Here is a 22,998-nt window from a genome sequence, read left to right on the forward strand (position 1 = left end):
ATTTTCTCCTCCCTTACCTCTTTTTAGCCACTTTCACTCATTAAAAAAAAAAAAAAAAAAAAAAAAAAAAAGCCACCTATTCCCCCTCTCTTGTAGGCACCATGGCACAAATTTTCCAAGACAAATTCCTCAGTGTTTCAACCTTCCTCTGGCCTCTACCTCTTGGGAACTCACACACCCCATCCTCCATCCTCAGCACCTTCCCCTTCCATCGGGGCTGGCCATGTCTTATTCCTTCTCCTCTTTCAAAAGCATAAAATCTTACCAGCTCCAGGAGAAAAGAGAAGCCTGCTGGGTCTCCACGGGCACCAAGGGGCAAACACAGTATCCAGCTCCCACCATGAGAAAATGCAAAAGATGGGACACCCCATGACAGGGGCAATGGCTTCCACTGCCAGAGGGCAGGGTCAGATTGGATATTGGGAAGGAATTCTTCCCAGGGAGGGTGGGGAGGCCCTGGCACAGGGTGCCCAGAGAAGCTGTGGCTGCCCTTGGATCACTGGAAGTATTCCAGTCTAGGCTGGACGGGGCTTGGAGCAACCTGGGATAGTGGAAGGTGTCCCTGCCTGTGGCAGGGTGTGGAACTGGATGTTCTTTAAGGTCTCTCCCAACACAAATCAGTCTGGAATTCTAAAATTCTCTGACTCCCAAATCCTGAGCCCTGCAATGCTCCCCCAACAATCCCCAGCAGCTACAGCACAACCACGGCTGGTATCATAAACCAAGTAATAATTCTTTCCCATTACTGCTCCAAATTAGCTCAGCTCAGCTTTCCACCTCCTCTACATACCCACAGCAGATGCATCCTAAAAATCTGCCTTCATCATCCTCCAAAACATTCCTGATTGCTCAGATATTGCCTCGCAGTGGAGTTATGGCACAGATCCCTGCGCCAGCTAACACGAGACCGCATTGCTCAGCAAACAGGGGGGACCATGGTTACAAGAAAACATCAAATCAGAGCCACCAGCCTGAAATAAAATTGCATAACGGATGGGAACAGCAAAACTTGAGGGGAAAATAAAACAAAATTTGAAAAAAAAAAAAAAACCAGCTTCAACGCTGCCAAAACTGAGCCATTGATTACAGAGCATTTGATCCATTTGCATGCAGAGAGCTTTGCTTTGGAGCTGAGATGGAAACAGTCTTAATATAGCTGGAGAGAAAATATCCTCCTTGCACTCTCCTAACTGCACTTTGATAGGAAGCAGCCACAGAGCAGATGGTGCCTATATATAATCACCAGACCTATTATCCCAGCCTCTTTTAGTAATTTGAAGGATGTGATAACCACAAGGAGAGCAGCAAATATTCCCCCTCCTTCCCTCCCTTCCCCTGCTAATTAAAATATCAAAAAAAAAAAAAAAAGAAAAAAAAAAAAAGAAAGAAAAGAAAAAAAGGGGGAGGAAGCTATAATTATGGTAACGAATAAAAGAATTTCCAAATGAAGTAAATAACTATTTTGTGCACTGCTCCTTTAAACCAGAAGTCAAAAGTTAATTAAATAGCAGCATGTTACTGAGTCAGGAGAACACTGCAAGTCCCAGTGCAGTGGGGAAGGAGACTGGAGACACTCCAGATGAATCCAAACCACAGCACTTCCATCCCTCCTCTGTGCCCTCCTGCCACTTCTCTGCAGATGCTGTGTGATGGTGGGGGGAAGGAGAGCTCATCTCTTTCTACTCTTCTGCTTGCAAAGCCTGGGGTTGCACAGATTCAAAGGATGAGCAACAGGAAGGGGATTCTCTCCAGGGGTTTCTTGCTGCATGAAGATGCTCAGGAAAACATCCCAAATGTGATTTTAGTGATGCTTTGAGAGAAGGCTGGGGGATGGTGGTGTTGGGATGAGGTCACGGAGAAGCAAGAAAGATTTGAGGAGGGAATTACTCCTAAGGCCCTTAACAGATGTAAGTTAATAGTGGAGGTGCTGAGGAACATCCCTGGCTCCCAGACACAGCCCTCAGTCCCCTGCTGATGGCTCCAGGGGTGCAGAGAGGAACCCACAGGTGCTCATGGGGTGATGACAAAAGCAAAGGTTCCCTCGGGAGAGCACCAAGCTCCCATGCACGGAGTGACCACAGCTTGCTGTGCTCTGTGCCTGCATCCAACAGGCACCAGGGCAGCTGGAAAAACACAGGAGGGTCCATCCATCAACCCAGAGAGAGGAGACTGCCCAGGGGTCTGAGAGAATTACTGGGGCTGTCTGACTGCTCCACAACCCAGAGAGCATCAATCAGCTGCCCTGGCAGCTTCTGCACCATCTCCAGGTCAGGAGCAGCATTCACTGGTGACAGGAATCCCAGAGACTGTAGGATACACTCAAAACCATTGCTGCTGCTTCCTAGCATCCATCCCTGAGACACCCAGACTGCTGTAAGGAAAGTGGAGGTGGCATCAGAGCCACAAGCTTCAATCTCCCCCATCCCAAATTGCCTGTCAAGGATAGAGTCCTACCCTCCTGTCAAGGGACAGGCAACACAACAGCAAACCATGGCAGGCATTCCCTGCCCTGAGCAGTGATTGCACTGGGATTTCACAAGCTGAGAGGGTGGGAACATCCCTGGGTGCTACTGGAATAGAGATTCCCAAATGAGGTGGCCTCATTCCAGCCAGGAAGCTGCAGAGCTGCTCTGTGTGTGAATTTGGGAGCAGTGTAAGAGCACAGAGTCACAGAAGATGCACAGTTGGAAGGGACCCAAAAGGATCATCAAATCCAGGTTCTGGCCTTGCACAGGACATCCCAAGAATCCCACTCTGTGCCTGAAAGTGTTCAAATACTCCTTGAACTCTGTCAGGCCTGGGGCTGTGACCACTTTCTTGGGAAGCCTATTCTAGTGCCCAGCCACCCTCTGAGGGCACAGCCTTGCCCTGCTACCCAACCTAAACCTCCCTTGACACAGCTTCATGCTGTTTCCATGTGTGAGTACAGACCAAACCTGGCATAAAGAAGGTCTGGAGGAAGGAACTGTGTGAGCCCAGAGGACACATGTGTGACATGCCCACTCTGGGGACAGCCACATGTCTCTGGCTGGCACCCAGTGCTCCCTCTCCTCCTCTCCATCCATGCAGACCAACCACCACCTGTTCCAAGGCTTACCCAACCCAGGGCTTACCCAAACCCAGGGTCTGCAAGGGCTAAGGCAACCCAGAGGACATGGAGTGCTGAAGTGCCTGGAAGCACCATCTGGTGTCACGAGGGCTGGTTTAGGAGCACTCACAGGTGTCTGCATTGACCACACATGGTTATGAGCCACCCATGGCATCATCACCTGGTGCAAGTCACCACAGAGCTCAGCCTTAGGGTCTGCTCTCCTCTTCTGGAGACCCTTCTGCCTTTTGGTGACATCTCTGCCTTCAAGCATTGTGACTGAGGGGTCAAGCAGAGGCACAGCCACAAGATCTATCCTGCTGCCCATCTGAAAATCCACTTGGCCAGAGCACACCCATGGGAAACGTGCTCCCTTCACTGCACGGCAAGCAGGGATCCCTCACCTGCTCCACACCCTGCTACAGCAGGACCAGCACATCCCAAGAGCTGTAGGCTGCACATATGCCCTGGGTTGTCACTTGTCCCCACGGGAGAGCACAGCAGGCACAGCAGTGAGGACCCTGCTCTGTCTCTGTGCTGTCTGTTGCCTCAGGTAACATCAGCTCTGCCTTGCAAACCCCATCCCCCCAGAACCATCCACATTTCCCCAGAGCCATCCCCATCCCCCAGGGCCACCTGCATGCTCTGAGTGCCAACAGCTGCTGGTAAGAGACTCCTGTCCCATGGCTGCAAGGATGGACATCCCTATGAGCAAAGCTACCTGTGATCTGCAAGTTCCACATGAACAAAACAGGAGAATCCCTCTTCCAGATATCCTGAGCTGAGTGCTCTCCAGTGGTTGATGGGTTACTCTGTGAATCTGTCTTTTCTTCCCTCCCAGTGCAGGTTAGGATGTTTGGAAGACAAGAAATGGGCTGATGAGCTTGGGTGTCAGGCTGGGAACCCTGTGGAGATGACTGAAGGTGGGACCTCAGTGACATGGACATCAGCCAAAGGCACAGTGAGAAAAGAGATCCTTTGGGAGCAAAGAAATGAAGGGAATGTGCAACAGAGGCTCAGAGGAGGATCCAAATGGGCAGGGGCAGCTAACCTGAAGTTCAAAGGTTAGAACAGGAAGGGACACTGGCTGCAAAACACACTCAGGAGCAGGGCCAGATCCTTCCCAGTATTGCTGACACCTCAAAAGGACACTGCTCTTGTTCTCCACCACCACTTCCATCTCCAGTGCTTGATGGCCTGCAGGGTGAGGTGGGTGACCACCCATCTCACTGGCTGAGTGATGGTCTGCAGAGCTGTGGGCTGTGTCTCCCAGGGACAAAGAGCTTTGAATTTATAGAGGGGACAGAAAATCTGTGTCTGCTGTTCAGTGCTGGAGTAGAAGATTACAGATGGACTCGAGGATCTAAAAGGTCTTTCCCAATCTAAGTGATTCTATGTTGTTCTCACTCACAGTCCTGTCTGCTGCTGTATTGATGTACGTGGATTTCAGCAAATAACTCTGCTCACACCTGCTCTCCTCAGCCAACAATTCTGATTTCAAGCTAGAGGATTAGCAAGATTTCGTAGCACTGGGAACCTGACAAAGTGAGAGACTTCTGGAAGTGTTCCCTGCCCGTTGTGTGTGACACTAGAGGGCATGAGCAAGACAACAAATGCCCTTGTCTGCCACCACTGAGAAGCTCAAGTGTAGTAAAGGCCAACGAGCTCTTCTCAGTCTATCAGTAGAAGAGAAGACAAGCAGACATGAGAGGTGTCCCCAGCTGGCAGGATGAGTGCCAGGGTGCCAAGTCTCAGCAAGGCCAACTGAGCAACAATTTTCTGAAGGCAATTCCAAAAGCTAATCCACCCCCAGCAAGAACAGGACATTTGTTTGCTTCACTGCTGTAACCTCACTAAGACTTTTTCATTTTCTCATGACATGTTTTGCTAAGTCTGCATGGGAGGAAATGTGTTCCTCTGTGTGAGGCAAACACAGGCTGAGGACACACAATTCCCTCCCTTCAGTTGCTGCTGAAATCTACACAGAGGACAACAACTTTGAAGCTCCAAATCAACCCAACAAGATCAGGGTGGTCCTGCGGGTTAAAGCATGCAGGTGTCCCATTACCAGCTCAGTTTGGGTACCAGGTATGGTCACAGGGCTGTCTCCAGTGGCAGAGAGGCAGAGAGCTGCTGCACAGCAGGGCAGGGGAGGAAGAGTCAGGAAACCCACACACTGTTCATGGCAAGAGCATTTTTGGGGTTTGTTCCACCTCAATTCCCTGATGACTTTGGGGAGAGCTCCAGCACGTTCAATCTGCCCTCTCAGTGGGGATTCCATAACTGGAGCAAATGTTGGCAAAATCCTGCAGGCCATGTCACACACACATGTTCTGACACAGAACATGTGTGTGTGACACAGCAGCTGCAGATCTGCCTGTAGGGCAGGATCACAGAAACCCAGAATTGTTTGGGTTGGAAGGGACCTTAGAGATCATCTAGGACCATCCCTTGCCATGGGCAGGGACATCTTCTACTATCCCAGGCTGCTCCAACTCCTGCCCAATCTGGTCTTGGACACTTCCAGGGACAGCCACAGCTTCTCTGGGCAACCAGTGCCTTGCCATCCTCACAGGGAAGAATTCTTCCCAATATATCCTGTTTAACCCTGCCCTCTGTCAGTCTGAACCTGGGCTGGGGTGCATAGAAGGAAGAACCCTGATTTACTTCTCTTCAGCTCTAGGACAATCCGGAGATTTTTCCTTTTCAAGATAAGAAATTTGTACAGGTGAGTATTTCTCCTCCCTTGCTCTGCTTGCTCTCCTCCTTGCAGACAAACACCACCAGTTTTCTGGCAGAGACTCCCATGGGAAGGGTGTAGCAGGCCTGAGCACCCGGCACTTTTCCCATTTCTGCAGGAGGGGAAGGGTGGCTCCAGACTGGCAAGGGCTTTGCTGGTCCCAGGACCTCTCTGCTCCCTCTCAGGGGAACCCAGGCAGTGCAGTGACACTGGAACACCAAAGAGTGCAACATCCCTCCAGTGTGAACACAGTGCCAAGGCCTGAGATTCCTGCTCTGTGGGATAATCCCTGACAAGGTCTCTGACTGCATCTGTCCCTCACTGACCTGTGACTTTATGGCCCAGATGAGACCAATGTATCTGCAATCCTCCTCCTCAGCACACTAATGACACATCCCCCTTTGCCTCTGCACAGATTCCCTCCCAAGAGGGTGGAAAACACAGGGCTAAGCTGTGCTTCCATCTGACAGCAAATCCTGCTGTGCCATCAGTGCTCGGGGGGAGCAGTAACGGGGGCAGGGAAGGGGCTGGAGCCCCCACACGAGCAGCTGCTGGCAGCCTTGCAAACAAGCTGCTTTCCTCTGTCCTTTCAGAGTTTCCAGGCCGTGTCTCCATCACAAAGACGTTGTGCAAGCCCAACATTTTGCAACTGCTGCCTGACCTGGCCACAGAGGCAGGACTCCGGGCTTTACCCCATGCCCCAAGAGAGCAGCTCCAGCTCCAGCTCCAGCTCCAGCCTCCTCCCTGCCTGTGCTCCCAACCCCATGCCAAGGTTGTCTGTACTTCTAGAGTGTTAAAGCTTGGTTTAAAGTTGCATCTCAAGCTTTGCAGGAATTGCTGATGCAGTGGGTGGGAAGGAGCACATGAACATCACAGAATCTCAGAATGGTTTGGGTTGGAAGGGACCTTAAAGCCCATCTGGTTCCACTCCCCTGCCATGGGCCAGACACCTTCCATTAGACCAGACTGAAGACTCATCCAGCCTGGCCTTGAACACTTCCAAGAATGAGGCAGCCACAGCTTCTCTGGGCCAACTTCCATTGCCTGGGGTGAGTCCATCTCCTCTGATCACTCCAGACTCAAATTCATCACTTACAACATTAGTCCCACTCCTGGAACACCATTTCTGTGGTAAATCCAGAGTGACTCCTTCAGAACATTCCAGACTTGTCTCCTGCAACATCTCCTCAAGCCTTGGCTAAACCTTTGCTAACCCCAGTCAGTGCAGTTGTGGAGATGAACCAATCCTGAACCAAATCTCAAAACTGGAGTCTAGGTTGAGCCAAAGTCAAGGACAGCACAAAGCAAAACACCACATGAGCTTCAGCCACCCATATTTCAGCCCTGTGCCATGACAGCATTAAATCTCACTGTGCCACAGCTCCAGAAGAACAGAGCTCAGGCAACACCACCACATCACTGCTCTGGGAAAGACTTTGCCCCATTGTGGTGTCAGGAACAGGCAGTGCCTTTGCAGGGATGGGTCAGGGAAGGTTGAGCCCAGCAGGGTGTTGCTGGATTAAAGCCTCTGCACAGATAAACACCTCTGAGTAAGAGGAAGAACTTAAAACTAATAACAACACTAAAACCTAAACAAACACTAAGGAGTCCAGAGCTTTGCTTTGGAATAAAAGATTAATAAACATATTGATTGAGTCAAGGGGCTGGGACAAAGGCTGACAGCCGTGTTTATTTTTTAGCATCTATCTGTGGACTAACCAGGCTTTTGCCCAAGCCAAATATTGTGTTATGAACTGACACATGAAGTGTGGTTGGGTCACCTCCAGCTCAGCCCACGGTTGTCTGAGCATGGTGCCACCAAAATATGTCTGCAGGAGTTATAACAGCTTAACACGTGGGCCCAGACTATCACCAGCAGAGGATGATGCAGCCAAGCAAGTGGCAGAGATTGAGGAGGAATTCAAGCAGAAGACTGGGTAAAGTGTAGGGCTGTTGGCAGACCCAGAGGTGTTCCTGTCCCAGCTGCTGTGAACACACTGAATTCTGAGAGAATTTAGAAAAACCACAGCACTGCAGCAGCTCAGGCACTGCAGTAGTTCAGCTGTTGCCTCAGTTTTGGCATCTTGTGCCAACACCTGAGGACCACAATGGGCAAGGGTGGGTCAATGCTTCTGCTGAGAGCTAAGTCTGAGCACAGAAAGGCTCAAAAATCCACCAAGAGGTTTGTGGAAAGAGTCCTTCAAGACCTAAGGCATCTTGCAAAGTTCCAGCCACTGTCAGTGCTCAACCTGCTGCACCCACCACACCTCCCTGCTTCCACATTCTGACCCAAGGAGCCAGACCCCTTCCATGGTGTGCAAAGCCTCTGAACCACCAGGCATACAAAAGCCACATGGAAAATAATCCTTGGAGAGGTTTAACAGCCTGACTGCAAGTAGATTCATGGGGTTTTTCTCACTCTGCCTCCTTGTTAGACCCTTCTCATGTAGCTCAGTCACCCAGGAACAGCTTCCCAGCACAGAGTCTGGCTCTCAGAGAAGCTGGACATGACACAATCCCACAGCAGCAGGAGCTGGGGGCTTCACAGACAGGGGACTGGGTGGGAATGATGGTTTGGAGTCTGTGGAGAAGCTGAGACCCTTCTGCTAAATCCTCACCTGCCTGCAAGGGTGGACACAGGAGAGGCAGGGACCAGGGTGCTACAGCAATAAACCCAGAGCTGTGTTTTATATTGCTGTTGATTTGAAACACTTTAAAAAAAAAAAAAAAAAGCAATTCTTACAGGAGAGAGAAAAGCCCAGAAGACTTAAGTGACCATTTTAAAGCTTTTAGCTATTTAATTGTGGCTTTCCACACTCTGATAAAGAAACCAGGGCTGCTGCCACAAGAAGCCTCTCCTCCCCAAAGTGCTCTCTGCATCCCTGATTTCTAGGAGATGCTGATAAAGCATCTTGGAGAGAGTTCTGAATATCCCAGAGTGAAGGAGGACACGCAGCTCTGCAGGTGACATGGTGGCAGTCACCCAAAGGTGTGACAGTGAGTGGGTGGGCAGGGGAGCTTCTGAACCCCACACTGAGAAGATGCTGCATTCCTGCTGTCCCAAAGAAGGCTCACAGGAATCAGTGGCTGCTTTGAACACCAGCTGTAGCTGCACTACAGCTTCACACCAAACCCACAGTTGGACAGATCTCCAGCCACAGAGTTCTCCAAGTGTCCAAGCCTTGGGTTGGACTCTGCACCATCCAGCAAAGCCTGGCAAGGTCTCCATGGGGGAAGAACCACTCAGCTCTCCTGGAAAACACTGAGAGCTGTCCAATAAACTCCTCAATCACCACCAGCTTCACACCTCTGCACTGCAAATACAAGGAAACCTTTTCAGATATCCTGAAGCTGGGGGATTCCAGTTCTGCTTCCAAAACTTTTGCCTGCACTCAGGGTCCCAATCCCATTTTTTTCTCTGTTAGTCCTCAGCACAGTTTTGGACTTGCCACAAGGCATCCAGCTTACTTTTGGACATGAAGCATCAGTTTCCTGCTTGCTTTAGGCACTCTTGAAACATGAACTGTAAATCTACACAAAGCTGCATGAAACACAAGGGGTTCCCTTCAGTAAGGCACATCTTTTTACTCTAACTTTTTCTTACTCTTTGCTGTTTTTCCCTCCTCTCCAGCCCCCAGATCTTTAGAACCCCACAGCACTAGAAGAAAAGGCAAAACTAGAAGAAAAGGCCCCAACAAGGCAAGCAAGAAATAAAAAAAGCAGGTGAGGAAAGGAAAAAGAAAAAAAAAAAAGTTTTCTATGGCCCAGATGAGTTCAGCCCCTCTGCTAACCACGCCAAACAGCAATTCCTAGTGGGATGGGGGGGACTGTCCCCAGATGCTCCCGTGAGTACTCACTGGTGCTTGTGCTAGTGCCGATGGTGTTGATGGTGGTGGGGACGGAGGAGGAGGAGTAGAGGGGCAGGTGGCCGTTCTCACAGGCCAGGTTTTTGTCCTGCCAGCTGGAGGCGCTGACGCTGATGCCGGAGTCCCTGGAGTTCTGCCAGCCATTGTTGAGTTTGTCATCCGAGTTCTGTCTTTGGTGATAGTAGTGAGCCTGCCCGTAGTCCAGCGAGTCCGAGCGGCCCCGGCCCTGCCCGCCAAAGCCCCCCGACGACGACGACGATGACGACGACGACGTGCGGTCCTCCAGGTGGTTGAGCCACATGGCCAGGGCGCTCCTGTCCTCCAGGGAGGTGGCAGGGTGTATCAAGGCATAGGAGAGCAGCTGCCTGCTCTCCTCGATGTGCTGGTTGTGCTCGATGGAGTGCGCCAGGATTTTGGGCAAGAGTTTCATGTACTCGACTTTCGCCTCGATGTTGCCAGGCTTCAGTAAAGGCAGGTGGGTTAACAAGAGGGAGATCACTTTGTCCTTGGATTCTTGCTGCCACTGGTTAATGATTCCTGTTGAAGGAATAGGGAGGGGGGGAAAAAAGGAGATTAATGAGAAATTGATAAACAGAGGTAATAAGGAAATAACGGGGTCCTGGCAGGGTAAATGTGACACGCCAAAGGGATTTGCACATATGTGGTTGTCACAGCCATGTTTTATGAAAAATCCTTTCCTTAGGATTTTTTCTCCTGAGGAGCTGAGAGGCCTCAGGAACAAAATGTAAACAATGATTATCTGCTGCTGTGGAATGCAACAGGTGGATCTGGGATTGATCCATGTTGGTTGTTTCTAATTAATGGCCAATCACAGTCAGCTGGCTCAGACTCTGAGAGTCAGGAGCTTTTGTTTTTATTCTTCTTTTTGCTTGCTTCTGATGAAATCCTTTCTTCTATTCTTTTAGTGTAGTTTTAATATAATATATATCATAAAATAATAAATCAAGCCTTCTAAACATGGAGTCAACATTCTCATCTCTTCCCTGGTCCTGGGACCCCTGTGAACACCACCATGTGTGGCAGCACAGCATGAACACCTCCCTGGCAAGGGGGTCACTGTTGTATTGCACTAAATACTTATCCAGACACGGATTCTTACAGGTCACCACCCTCCAAAACCATCGTCAGCTTGCCAAACTGGACGCCAAAAGTTACCAGATGCCTCTGAAAATCACTGAAAAAAGCAAACTACACCCATCTCTATGTGGGAAATGCATTTATAGCCATTTTCCAACTCTACTGCTGTAGCTCTTATTTTAATCAAAATCACAATTTGGCCCAAATTTTTCATATTGTTGCAGATTACAGAAAATACTGCACAAAAATACTCAGTGGATAAAGCTAACCTTTCAAACAAACTTGGCTGGAAAATTGAAAAGGTCAAGATTCAAAGGAGATAACACAGGAGAGAACCCCAGAGGAAACACAATCATCCATTCAGGGTGTTGGTGCATCCAGCAGCCCCAAAGGAAAGGAGGGAAGCAGCCCCAGAGCTCCTGTTCCTCTGTTAGATCACAGCAAATAGGAGAGATTTCAGAAAACAAGGGGAAAAAAAAACCAAAAAACCTAGGGGTTAGATTTAAATATGCAGAAGGAAAAGTCAGGGAATTACAAACTGGTCACTTAACTGGAACTCCTGGAAAACTGATGGAACAAATAATGAAACAACCTATTTGTAAGCACTTAGAAGATAACAAGATGATAAGTGACTGCCGACACCCATTTGTCAAGAGCAATTTGATTTTCTTCTGCGACAGAGCAACTGGCCTGTGAATAGCTGGAGGAACAGGCAGTGCTGTATATCTTGATATTCATTAGGTGCTGCTGCACATGGCTCCCTCAGCAGCACAGCAGAGAGAAACTGCTCTAATGTGGGCACATAACTCATCTGAAAAACATATGGAGGGAGCTGGTGTTGCTGATTCACTGTGAGACTGGGAGGATGTGCTGGGCAAGGAGACCTGTCCTGGGCCTGGCACCACCCAGAATGTCACTGGTGATAAGGGTGGTGTGATAAATGTGATCAGCATGTAGGTATTGTGCTAAGAGAAAGGAAAACACTCCAGGAAACTGGATGAGAGGTCAAACTGTGTTGAGGATTCGAAGGGGCAGCATGAAGCTGGGTCAGGGGAGGTTTAGGCTGGAGATCAGGAAAAGGTTCTTCCCCCAGAGGGTGGTAGGGGACTGAGCAGGCTCCCCAGGGATTGGTCACAGCACCAGCCTGCCAGAACTCCAGGAGAATTTGGACAATGCTCTCAAGCACAGGATGAGATCGTTGGAGTGTCCTGTGCAGGGTCAGGAGCTGGACTGGATGATCCTTGTGGGTCCCCTTCCAACTCAAGACATTCTATGAGACTTGGAGAGATGTGAAAGAACATCTGCATGCAGGTGGGAACAAAGGGCCGTGCAGCACGAGGTGGGCAAGAGCCTGGCTTGGGAAGCACCTCCTCAGTCAGACACCCTGCTGCACAGAAAAGCTGCACCAGGCAGCCTGACCCTGGCTGAGAGGTGAACACTGGCATGGACAAGCTGCTCTCCACTGCTGCTGCTGCCCAGGGAAATGGTGGAGTCACCATCTCTGGAGGGATTTAACAGCTGTGAGGATTGGCCCTTGGGGACATGGGTCAGTGGTGGCCTTGGCAGCACTGGGGGAATGGCTGAACTCGGTGATCTTGGAGGGCTTTTCCAACCTAAACAATTCTACGATTCTCTGACTTGAACTGCAGCGAAGATGAATGAGGTTGGACATGATGAAAGTGCAGATCTCCATCACCAGAGGTTTCTCTGAAGAGCTGATACCAACTCCAAACACCTACCAAATCTACCCAGACCAGCCAACAGACACTTCCCAGCCCCAGGGCAGTCTCTCCTCCAGTGCTGACCAAACCCCTCTGTAAAGCCTTCAAATCTTCAGCCCTGTCTTAGGCTGTGCTACAGGAGCCACAACTGAACTGTGTGGTGGAGAACACTCCCTCTTGCTTGCTTTAAACACACTGCCCAAAGCTTCATCAGGTGAAATGCTGAAAAAATCCCCCAAAACTTTATGTTCTCTCTCCTTGTCTGCCATCTTCAACCCATTCTATACAGGAAGCTGCTCTTAATCACTGATTATCCCTACAGCCTCTGTATCTTTTTGAGCTTTATTATCCAGATCTCCATCTGTAGGATCATTCATGTTTGCTCTTGGGAAGGCACAAGAGCAAATCTATATCCAGCTCAGGATATTCTGTGACTCAGGAACTGGACTCTACAATCCATGTGGGTCCCCTCCCACTCAGGATATTCCATGATTCTATGATTCTGCATGACCCACGCTGCCAGCCAGCAGCTAACCCATCCCTCCCACCACCCCTGACCCAGAAGAGAGCCGTTAGAGCAGCAACTTCTCCCATTTAGGGCCAAACTCTGTCCATCAGTTTCCTGACACGACTGCGGCAGTGAGCAGCACTCACCCCTCCACATTCACCCTCCCAGCTCCAAGGCATGCAACTGTTTTAATAGGAAGCCACTAGATGGCTTGCTGGAAACACTGGAGACTCTCCCTGGAACTTTCTGCACTGGTATTTACTTCTTCACAGAGCTCCCCCTCCTCCAGAGCCACTTCCTGAGCCAGCCAGAGCGTGCCCAAGCCATCCTGTGCAGAAAGGAGCAAGGGACACAACGTGGCACAGCTCTGGTGGAGAAGGAACTGCTGTATTTCAGCAGAGGGGACTTCTGGTAGTCTGGGTGTGCTCCTGTGCCCGTGGGGATACTGTGAGGTTGTTGTGGTGCTAAAAAAATGGGATTTGGGAGAGCAACATTCAGCATAAATGATGCTTTAAAGGATACATGAGTGTAGCGGGACTCAAGGCTCACCAGTGCATATCCATATTTTCCATATGCAGATGTCCCTGCTCCAGGCAAGGCTCCCTGTTGGGATGAATCTGATTTATCTGTCCCCTCTCTCTTAGTCAGCTGCCTGGTGAGTTGAAAACATGTCTTATTTTCTCTCATCCTCCTGCAGAGAGGGATGTCACACCCCGATATTTTATCATCGCTCTCGTGGTGGTTCAGCAGCACTTTCAGGCTGGCACAGCCAAGTCCCAGCCTGGCACCAGCTGGGATTCTGTAGCAGCTCAGATAAACTGAGAAATCAAAGATCATTAAAAAAAAGGCCTGCAGTGCACTCCTCAAAGAAGTTGGTGCCACTTAAAACAGGAGCAAAATACACGTAGAAAAAGCCAAGTCTGGTGTAAACTGGGTGCAGGAGAGGAGGAGGAGGAGGAGGAAGGCAGGTGGCCACGGCTGGGCTCCTCCTCCTCACATGGGGGAGAGCTGAGCATGAAGGTCCCCACTGGGGAAACACAGGATGGCGCCAGAGCTGCTTCTTGGGAACTTTGCCTAGGACCTCCAAGAGATCTGGGGGTTTAAACCACAGCACCAAAAAGATGGAGCACTGACCCAGAAGCCTGTGGGTGATGAAGGGCTGGGTGCCCCGGCCCAGGCAGGAGCTGGTCTCCTTCTCAGCCAGCAGCAGGATGTGCACAATTAAACAAAAATGGAAAATAATTAGATCTGAAAGAGGTTTGGCTCTCTCTAAGATGGGGCAGAAGGTCAGGCTTAATCCTATCTGCCAGAAAATAGAGGGATCTGGAGAGGGCAGTGCAGGAGAGGAAAGCTGGAGCTGCCTGTGGGCAGGGGGAGTGGGGCTGGCAACAACCCAGAGCCCCTCTCCAGGCTCTCCCTGAACACTGCAGCTCCCCTTCAGCCCCTCACCTGCTCCCATGCACTCCTGGCCATCTGGGATATCTCATCCTTCATTGCCAGAACAAACACTGGGGCAGCTGAGATTAGGATGTGTTTTGGAATGCCACATCCCAGGGTCCTGACACGATACCTGTGGTGGGTCACAGGCACTAATCTCATGACAGCCTCATTATTTCCCCTGGATGCTGCTTCAGGGATGCCTGGTGCTTCCCATCACAAGGGTTTCACTGCTCTGTGGAATGTCACAGCTACTGGCAAATCTGAGCACAGAGAGAGCCCCAAAGTTAAGAGTCCCCCACTTGCTGCCTTGAAATCCCCCAAAATCCCTGTCCTGCCCACTGCTGCCATTGAACTGCCATCTCCTTTTGGAGCTGAGGTAAGATAACAACTGACCAGCCCTGCACTGGGAAGGGATGAGAGCTGCTGGTACTCCCAAAGCAGAAAATCCCAGTTTTTATTACGGGACATTTTCTTGGATGAGAAGCTGAATGAAGGTGGGATGTGAAACTACCTTCTACTGAAGGATTACTTAACTGACAGGATTTTGCTGCTAGACAGCCCAGCTGATGCATGTGCAGCATGCCTGGATAAATCCAGCTCCAAATATAGCTGGGTCCTGCTTCCAAGACTGCAACCTGTGCTTGTGCTATGAATAGGACCAACACCATCCCCAAAACTGGGGCTTCTGGCTGCAAAACGAGGTGAAGTTTGTAAATTTATTAAGCTATTAAGGGATTTCTCTGTCACAAATCTGCTCAATCACTGCTGCAAACTGTTAATTGCCACCAAGTCCAGTGGTGATGGATCCACCCCTAATGCTGCACTGCATGAGGGACCTTCCTGCCTTTGCTCTGAACCTGAGGGATGAAGGGGTTATTTCAACCACCAGCAATGCTCATGGTTATGATGTCCTGGGAACAGTCACAGTTTTCCAAGTGTAAAGCCAGACCAGATGGACAAAGGCAGGACAGACACAGTCCCTGCAAAAAACATGAGTAGCACACTGGAGCCTGCATTTACAAACCCTGAAGGACCAAACTGCAGGGGTTTAATTCTAGTTTTGGCTTTTGTGAACAGACTTCTGGGTCAGAGGATTCCAGTTTAAAAACACGACCCCTGCTGAGAGGGATGGCCAAGAGCAGCTGTCAGCACAGGAGAAGAAGGTGTGGGTCTCACCAGGTGACTTGTCTTCAAGGAACAATAATGCCAAGTGCCCTCAAGCACTTGAAGGAACCCAAAAAACAACCAAACCCATCCAAGATAAACCATTTTCATTTTGGAAGCAGAAATTGGATTCTCCTCCTGTTACTATATCCAGCTTGTTTCACAGTGAAGCACAACCCAAGTGAAGTGTCCAGAGGAGGCCACAGAGCTGCTCCAAGGGCTGGAGACAGGATGGGAGAGCTGGGGGTGCTCACCTGGAGAGGAGAAGGCTCCAGGGAGAGCTCAGTGCCTAAAAGGGCTCCAGGAGAGCTGGAGAGGGACTGGGGACAAGGCATGGAGGGACAGGACCCAGGGAATGGCTCCCAGTGCCAGAGGGCAGGGATGGATGGGATATTGGGAACTGGGAATTCCTGATGTGATGGTGGGCAGGCCCTGGCACAGGATGCCCAGAGAAGCTGTGGCTGCCCCTGGATCCCTGAAGTGTTTAAGGCCAGGTTGGACAGGGCTTGGAGCAGCCTGGGATGGTGGCTGCCCAGGGCAGGGGGTGGAATGAGGTGGTCTTCAAGGTCCCTTCCAATCCAAAGGATTCCAGGATTCCATGAATTTGCTGATTGTGATGTTGGTGAAGTGAGTGAGACGAGTGATGTGTAACTTATGAAACAGACAACAGCTTATCCTGAGCAACAAGGACACCAATTTAAAGACTAGAAGTGTTTTCAAAACTGCCCAAGGATCTTCAAAGTAACAAAGAGGACACTGACACAGGAGGTTTGGTATCATTGCCCCTCAATGCTAAGTCAGTGCACTTCAGGGCTCCAGTTGTCAGCAAACTGCTCTTAAATTACTGTTTTATTATGCCCTTGTTTTCAGTTTTCCATAAAAAGTTCTCAAAAGCCCATTCAGATAATTTGCCCAAGCAAGAAATGACTAAGAGAGGGATTCATAGGATCATTAAGGTTGGAAAAGACCTCTAAGATCATTGAGTCCAACCATTAACCAGATGCTCAAATCTGAAGGGCACCCTCCAAGCATCTTCCCAGAAGAGTTGAAATGAATTGTACTCTCAGATGTATTTGGGGAGAAAAACCAGAATTTGTACTAAAAGTTTAGGTTGGGATCCTTGATCTTGTAAAGTGACATACTGCAGCATTAGGGACTGGAGAGAGGAACTGGGTGCTCCTGGATGGCAATCAAACCTTTCTGGGCATGGACAATACCAAGGTTTTCATGTCTTGGATGGCCAACAGCAAAAGAAAAATCCAATCCATGCTTAGGCAGCTGGCAACTGCTTCCAGTGAACCTGGAATCAGTGGCCACAGAGCAAGAGATGGCTATTTCTGGGTTTGCAGGAAGGTTTTCAAGAGGTTTCCTCAGCAGCTCCCAGAAGAGGCTCCCATTGTTTGCTGTTTCCTGGATTATGAATGTGAAACTGAATCTGGGTGATGGCAGAATTGTGTGGAGGGCACCCACTTCTTATTGTCAGAGGCAGAAAAATCAGCACCTGGACTCATTCTGCTGTGCAAAGACCCAGGAGCACATCACCACCCACCAGCTTCTCCACACATCCATGGCAGATGCTGCACTTCCATCAAGATCCCCCAAATCTGTGGTAAACGAGGTCATCTCCAGTCAGCCTTGGGATCTCACACCTATTCCAGCTGCCTGGATGCCTTCACAAGAGCAAAAGGGGTCAAGAAACCTGACCCTGCATATGAACACAGCCCAACAACCTGAGCTTGGCCACAACATCATCTCCCAGTGAGTGACCATCATCAGACAAACCTGAATTCTATGTCTAGTTGTTCCAGTTTCTCCCAAGCACTTCTGTTTGCTTCATTTCCAGTTGAATTTATCTGGTATTATGCCTGAATTCATCTGCTTCAGATTCTGAACTAGATGATCTTTAAGGTTCCTCCCAACCCAAAGCATTCAGTGATTCTATGAGTGGGGTGGAGAAACCACACTCCCCCTCACACAGGGCAGTTTGCTGCAAAGATAAAGCAGGGGAGCAAAAAAATCAAGATATTTCACCCACAAGTCTGAATCTGCACCAAGTGTATCAACCAAGGGCAGGCTGCTGCCAGTCCCAGCCTCCCCACAACTGGGTTTACTGGTCTGTGAGATGGTCCACCTCCCCACCACCCATCACAGAAATCCACTCTCCAACAGTACTGCAGACACAAACCTCTGTCCTGGCTCCTGCTGCAGCAGCTCAATTGAAGGTTAAGCACAAAGTGTTTCCAGCTGAAGGGATTTAAATTATTATTTGCAGTAATTAGCACCTGCACGCTGACCCGGTCACAATACTTTGTTTGGGCAATTTTACATCATTCCCTTCGTAAATCAGCCTCACTCAAAAGGCCAACATGAAGAAAAACAAAGCGAGAACCCCACTGGAAACACTCTGTACCCCATCCAGAGCACATCAATACCTTCACTGTTAAACCTGGCAACCTTCTCCCTCCACCAGAGGCCAAATAATCAGAATTTCAGCATGTGCCTCCTCGTTATTGCAACCGGTGCTAATTAAAAGGAAAAACATCTCAATGATAAACATTACTGCTGACCTGCCAAGTGCAGCAGGCAGAGAGGCTGTGACTGAAACACTGCTGAACCTGAATCCTGCTCCTCATCTCCCCAAAACTGATGCCAACACAGGGGAGAAGACATCCATGATGCACCAAGGCTGTGGCGTAAATCCCAACAAGGAACCCAAAAAACAACCAAACCCATCCAAGATAAACCATTTCATTTTGGAAGCAGAAATTGGATTCTCCTCCTGTTACTATATCCAGCTTGTTTCACAGTGAAGCACAATCCAAGTGAAGTGTCCAGAGGAGGCCATGGAGCTGCTGCAAGGGCTGGAGGCAGGCTGGGAGAGCTGGGGGTGCTCACCTGGAGAGGAGAAGGCTCCAGGGAGAGCTCAGAGCCTGCTCTGAGCTCCCCCTGCTCCAGGTCTGGATTTATGCCTGAGCCAGTGCTGACCTCAGTGGGGTGGGAGGACCTAATGCCACACGTCTGGAGACAGCAGGAGCTGTGCCAAGTGCCAAGCAGCATTGTGCCAGCTGGACCCACGGCTGCCTGGCACCTCCCAGGGGAGGCCAGCTCTGCATCCTGGGCACAGCTTCCCCACAGGTCACTAAAACCACTCACCCCAGTGGATAATGTGGGATCTGACAGAGGAAAAGCCCATAAACCCCCGTGGGTGGCTTTTTGCAGTCATTCCCTTACATTCAAGTCTAACAGCCCAACTTGAGGAGAACTGGTGATGCTCTTGCCTTGGAACAAGTCTCTGCTAGGAGCTGGGAACAGCCTGCAAAAAAGCCCTGGATACCAGGAGGGCTTGGGGACTGCTGTGTGTGGGATTAAGGGCTCTGCACTTCTCCTCCCACAGCACCCAATCCCACACCTTTGAACCTCCAGTTCCAACACACTCAGTGCTACCCCAGCATCTTTGGTCTATAATGAGATATAAAAAGGCAACCACACAATTCCCCTTTTCCTGACTGGCCACTTTCCTCTCCTGGGCAGATTCAAGGGTGGACAACCTCTCTGAAGGACAGGTGGACCTTTTGTCCACCAGCACCCACAAGGAGAGGACAGACAGACATCACACAAGGCACATGCAGCCACATCCCCACCTCTGGTGCCAGGGAGCACCAGAGCGCGATGGAAAATCTGCCAGTGATGCACAGCAACCTCTGGGTTCACATGGTGCTGGCTCCCCTCCGTGTTTCCAGCAGCTACATCACACTCAAAGAGGCTAAAAATACATTAGGAAAGTACTTAATGTTTCTTTTCCACCCCAGTGGCTGCTGCAGAGAAGCTCCAAGGGGGAGGGGAGGTGAACAGACCAGAGCAGATGCAGGGGAGGGAGGCAAAAAAATGGAGCAATGTGGGCCAGCACATCCCACAAAAGGTGGTGGCCTGGCAAATCCCCACTGCAGGCAACACTGGCTCCTTGGAAAAACAAAGGCAAGAGCCACATAACCATGAAAAGCAAAGTGTTTCTGTATACAGAGAGGATTTAAGGCCAGGCTGGACAGGACTTGGAGCAACCTGGTCTAGTGGGAGGTGTCCCTGTCCATGGCAAGGGGTTGGAATGAGCTGATCTTTAAAGGTGCCTTCCAGCCCAAACCAATCTGTGATTCTGTGGCTCAGCACTGACAAGAACACAGAAGAATTCATGAAGGAGCATCTCCTCCATTCCTAATTACCAAGATTAAGAAGCTCCATGTAAATTAATTACACAATATTCCTTATTAAATGCAGCAGTGAATATTTAACCACCAAACCCAATTATGTTCCAAAGAGATAATCTTCCTGCAATGGCTCCCAACGTTCCCTTGTGTGCAACAGGTGAGTCCTTCACCACCCAGGGCCGAGGCAGGAGGGATGGGTTTGTCAGCACAGCTGGGTGGCAAGAAGCACATGGGCTGCTGCACTTCATTTTGGAAGAACAGCCAGTTTCATGGAATTCTGGAATGGTTTGGGTTGGAAGGGACCTTTAAGACCACCTAGTTCCAACCCCCTGCCATGGGCAAGGACAGCTTCCACTAGATCAGGTTGCTCCAAACCCCATCCAACTTGGCCTTAAACACTTCAGGGATGGGGCAGCCACAGCTCCTCTGGGCAACTCTTTCAACAATTTCTCACAATTCTTCTTGGGACACCAGGCAAGGGGCAGGTGACATGTAAGTTCTGGGGAAACAAAAAGAAAACAACCCCTACCCCACCTCCAAAAGCCCTGTGTGGGATAAGACATGAGCCCTACTTGGCTTGTTGCCCTTTTAAAAGCAGCTCTCCTTGGGCAGAGAGTTCAGCTGTCTGTCACTGGCAGCTCCCCTGTCCATTATGCTCTCCAAAGCAACAGCAACCTCACCAAGTGTTAGCAGGAGTTGGGAATTTCAGCACTGAAGCCAGGCTCCAGGACAAGCCTTGATCAGATCTTCCCATCCTGCCACCCTAAACAGGCTGATGAAACTCCAGCAGCAGACAGAGCACCCTCCAATTTGTAAACTCCAAATGGGAGCAGAATGCCCAATATTTTGGTCAGATGCAGAGCAAACTGGAATATTTCTCACCAAAACATCCCTTAACTCCCACTGAGATCCACAAGGACAGAAGAGCCCAGCTCCAGTGTGAGTAGAAATGAGTAAGATTTTCATATTTTTGCCACTATTTTCCCCCTCTGCCTCCTGAGCTTGCCAGAGCTCCAGTCATTAGGAGGCTGTTTGTACAAACCCAGAAGTGATGTATTTTTAGCACTGGAGAATTGCATGGCACGATCATTAAGGAGCTTCTGCAGACAGCAACAAGAGCAGGGATTTTTCCTTCTCTAAATTGGCTCCAGCCACTACAGTTTTCAGCCCAAAGCAGACTTTCAGGAAATTCAGGAGGAGAGGGAGCCTTTTTCCATGACATATTTAATACTGAGCTGAAGTACACTCGATTTTCACACTGTGCATCCAACGGGAGGTTTTATGGATTTGTTTTCTAGGCTGTACTGTTGCACACTTTTGCTACAGAGCATAATACCCTGTATTATCACAACACTCCCTAGCAACAGGACTTTAATTTAGTGCAGAGATTTCCAATGCTGAGAGCATTTCACTGACTCAGAGCAAAGATGACACGCTGGGAAACCTTATCAAAAGCCCCACGGGTGCCAAGGGAATCTACACCACATGAATGATGGCATTCGAGCTTCTCAACACAACGTGGCCAGCCCTGGCACAGGGAACACCTTGGGAAAGAGGAATTTGCTTCACTGATTTCACAGTCCACAGTCCAGCCAGCCTGGAGTGATGTCTACACTGATGGCAGCAGTGCCAACGGGTGGGAGGTAAGAGTGAAAATCCAACAAGTGCTCAGTGCTCTGACAGAGAAAGGTGGGGAATGGTTCAGTGTCACAAATGAGAGCTCAGAGCCAGGAGGGACATCAAGCAGGACAAGGTGCCACCTCCTGCTTCTCACCCCAAGGTCAGGAGGAGGACAGATGCTTGGCAGACAAACCAACCAACCTCCTACAAAAGCTGTCCTGAAGAGTGAAGCCAACCTGACATAGGACAAGAATGCCCAGTGCCAGTTTCCCTTCATTCACTGGAGCACTCAAGCCCCTGAGCATCACGGGGATCCTGTTCCCAAACCTCAGATGGGGAGGATGGACTTTGGGAAGGCCAGGAAAATACTGCCAGGATCCCACCTGACCACAGAGAGCTTGCAAAGGTGCAACAGCTCCACCAGCACTGTGGACACTTTCAGGTGAGGTGTTGCTCCACCTCTGCCAGCTGGAGCAGAAAAGCAGGAGAAAGCAGGAGCACCATCCATGGGTGGGTTGAGAAGGCTCTCACGGCAGAAATGACACTGAAACCACGTCCCTTGTGGAGAGCAGAGGGGAATCCATCAGCCCCTGTGCATGCAGTGAGGAGACAGGAATATCAGAGCAGCCGTGCCAGGTCTGATGGACAGATACCCCAGCGAGATCCTGGCTCAAGTGGCTTTTGCTGGCTCTGTGCAAAGCCAGCTGAGCCCAGCCAGCCCATGGCAATGGCATGGGTCAGCAAGGATTAAAAGCATAATTAAACAGGAGCTGCAGATTGCTTCCAGAAGCCCCACCACTCCCTGGAGCCCGTGAGCTCAGCCACGGGAAAACGCTGCTGGTTCTGCTGCTTCTGGGACCTGGGGTACAGGTGGGAAATGAGTTCACTGCCTGCTTTCACTTACACCAGGGTTATATTGCTCACATGCCTCCACACGCCCTCAAATCCAGATTTTCAGTGGAATTTCCTAGGATGCAGGAAGCCAAAGAAATAAAACATGCAATTTCTGTATCTCTTTTTTGAGCTTAATCCACAAAAACACCCAAATCTTCCTGACTTTCAGTGAGGAGACTACAGGCACAACCACAGGCATGGAGGAAATACTCCTCTGACTTCTTAATTTCAATTGCAAAAAGCCTTTTACCAAAAGCTTAATTGAAATGCAGATAAGTTCCTTCAAAGGCTAAAATAAATATATAAAAAATTATCCGAATGCCATAACGGTGTTGCCTAAAATGGATAAAGGATTTAGAAGGGGGAAAAATAATACTAAAAATAAGTTATGAAGGGTATGCAAGGTATTGATATACAGCACATGGTTTAAACTGTTAATCATTGAACAGATTCCAGTATAAAAATAAAGAGACTGAAGCTGCACATAATGGAGGAGTTGCTCTATTTATAAACTTCTCTGTGCAAAGGGCAGCGAGGGCCAGGATGAGCCAGCAGTGGAGGCAGAGGGACGCTGCTACGGAGCCTATATTTGAGGGAAAATAAACAAGGTTTTTTTTATTTTTAAAAAACATTGTCAACAAAATCAAACCGAGTTGC

The 22,998-nt window shown here is 49.6% G+C and overlaps 1 protein-coding gene across 4 annotated transcripts in view; it reads right to left on the reverse strand.

Moving 5' to 3' along the window:
• SAMD4A (sterile alpha motif domain containing 4A) overlaps positions 1-22,998 on the reverse strand; it is a 98,999-nt gene that overhangs the window by 27,740 nt on the left and 48,261 nt on the right. For all 4 annotated transcript variants that reach the window (XR_007777662.1, XR_007777661.1, XM_050974984.1 and 1 more), the window contains exon 3: positions 9,686-10,231. Coding sequence is in view for 2 of the 4 variants with exons in the window: in XM_050974984.1 (XP_050830941.1) it covers positions 9,686-10,231 (546 nt within the window). In the remaining 2 variants the exon portion in view is untranslated. The remainder of the gene's footprint in view (positions 1-9,685; positions 10,232-22,998) is intronic.

This window comes from Serinus canaria, chromosome 5 (assembly GCF_022539315.1).
Source record: "Serinus canaria isolate serCan28SL12 chromosome 5, serCan2020, whole genome shotgun sequence".
Lineage (NCBI taxonomy): Eukaryota > Metazoa > Chordata > Aves > Passeriformes > Fringillidae > Serinus > Serinus canaria.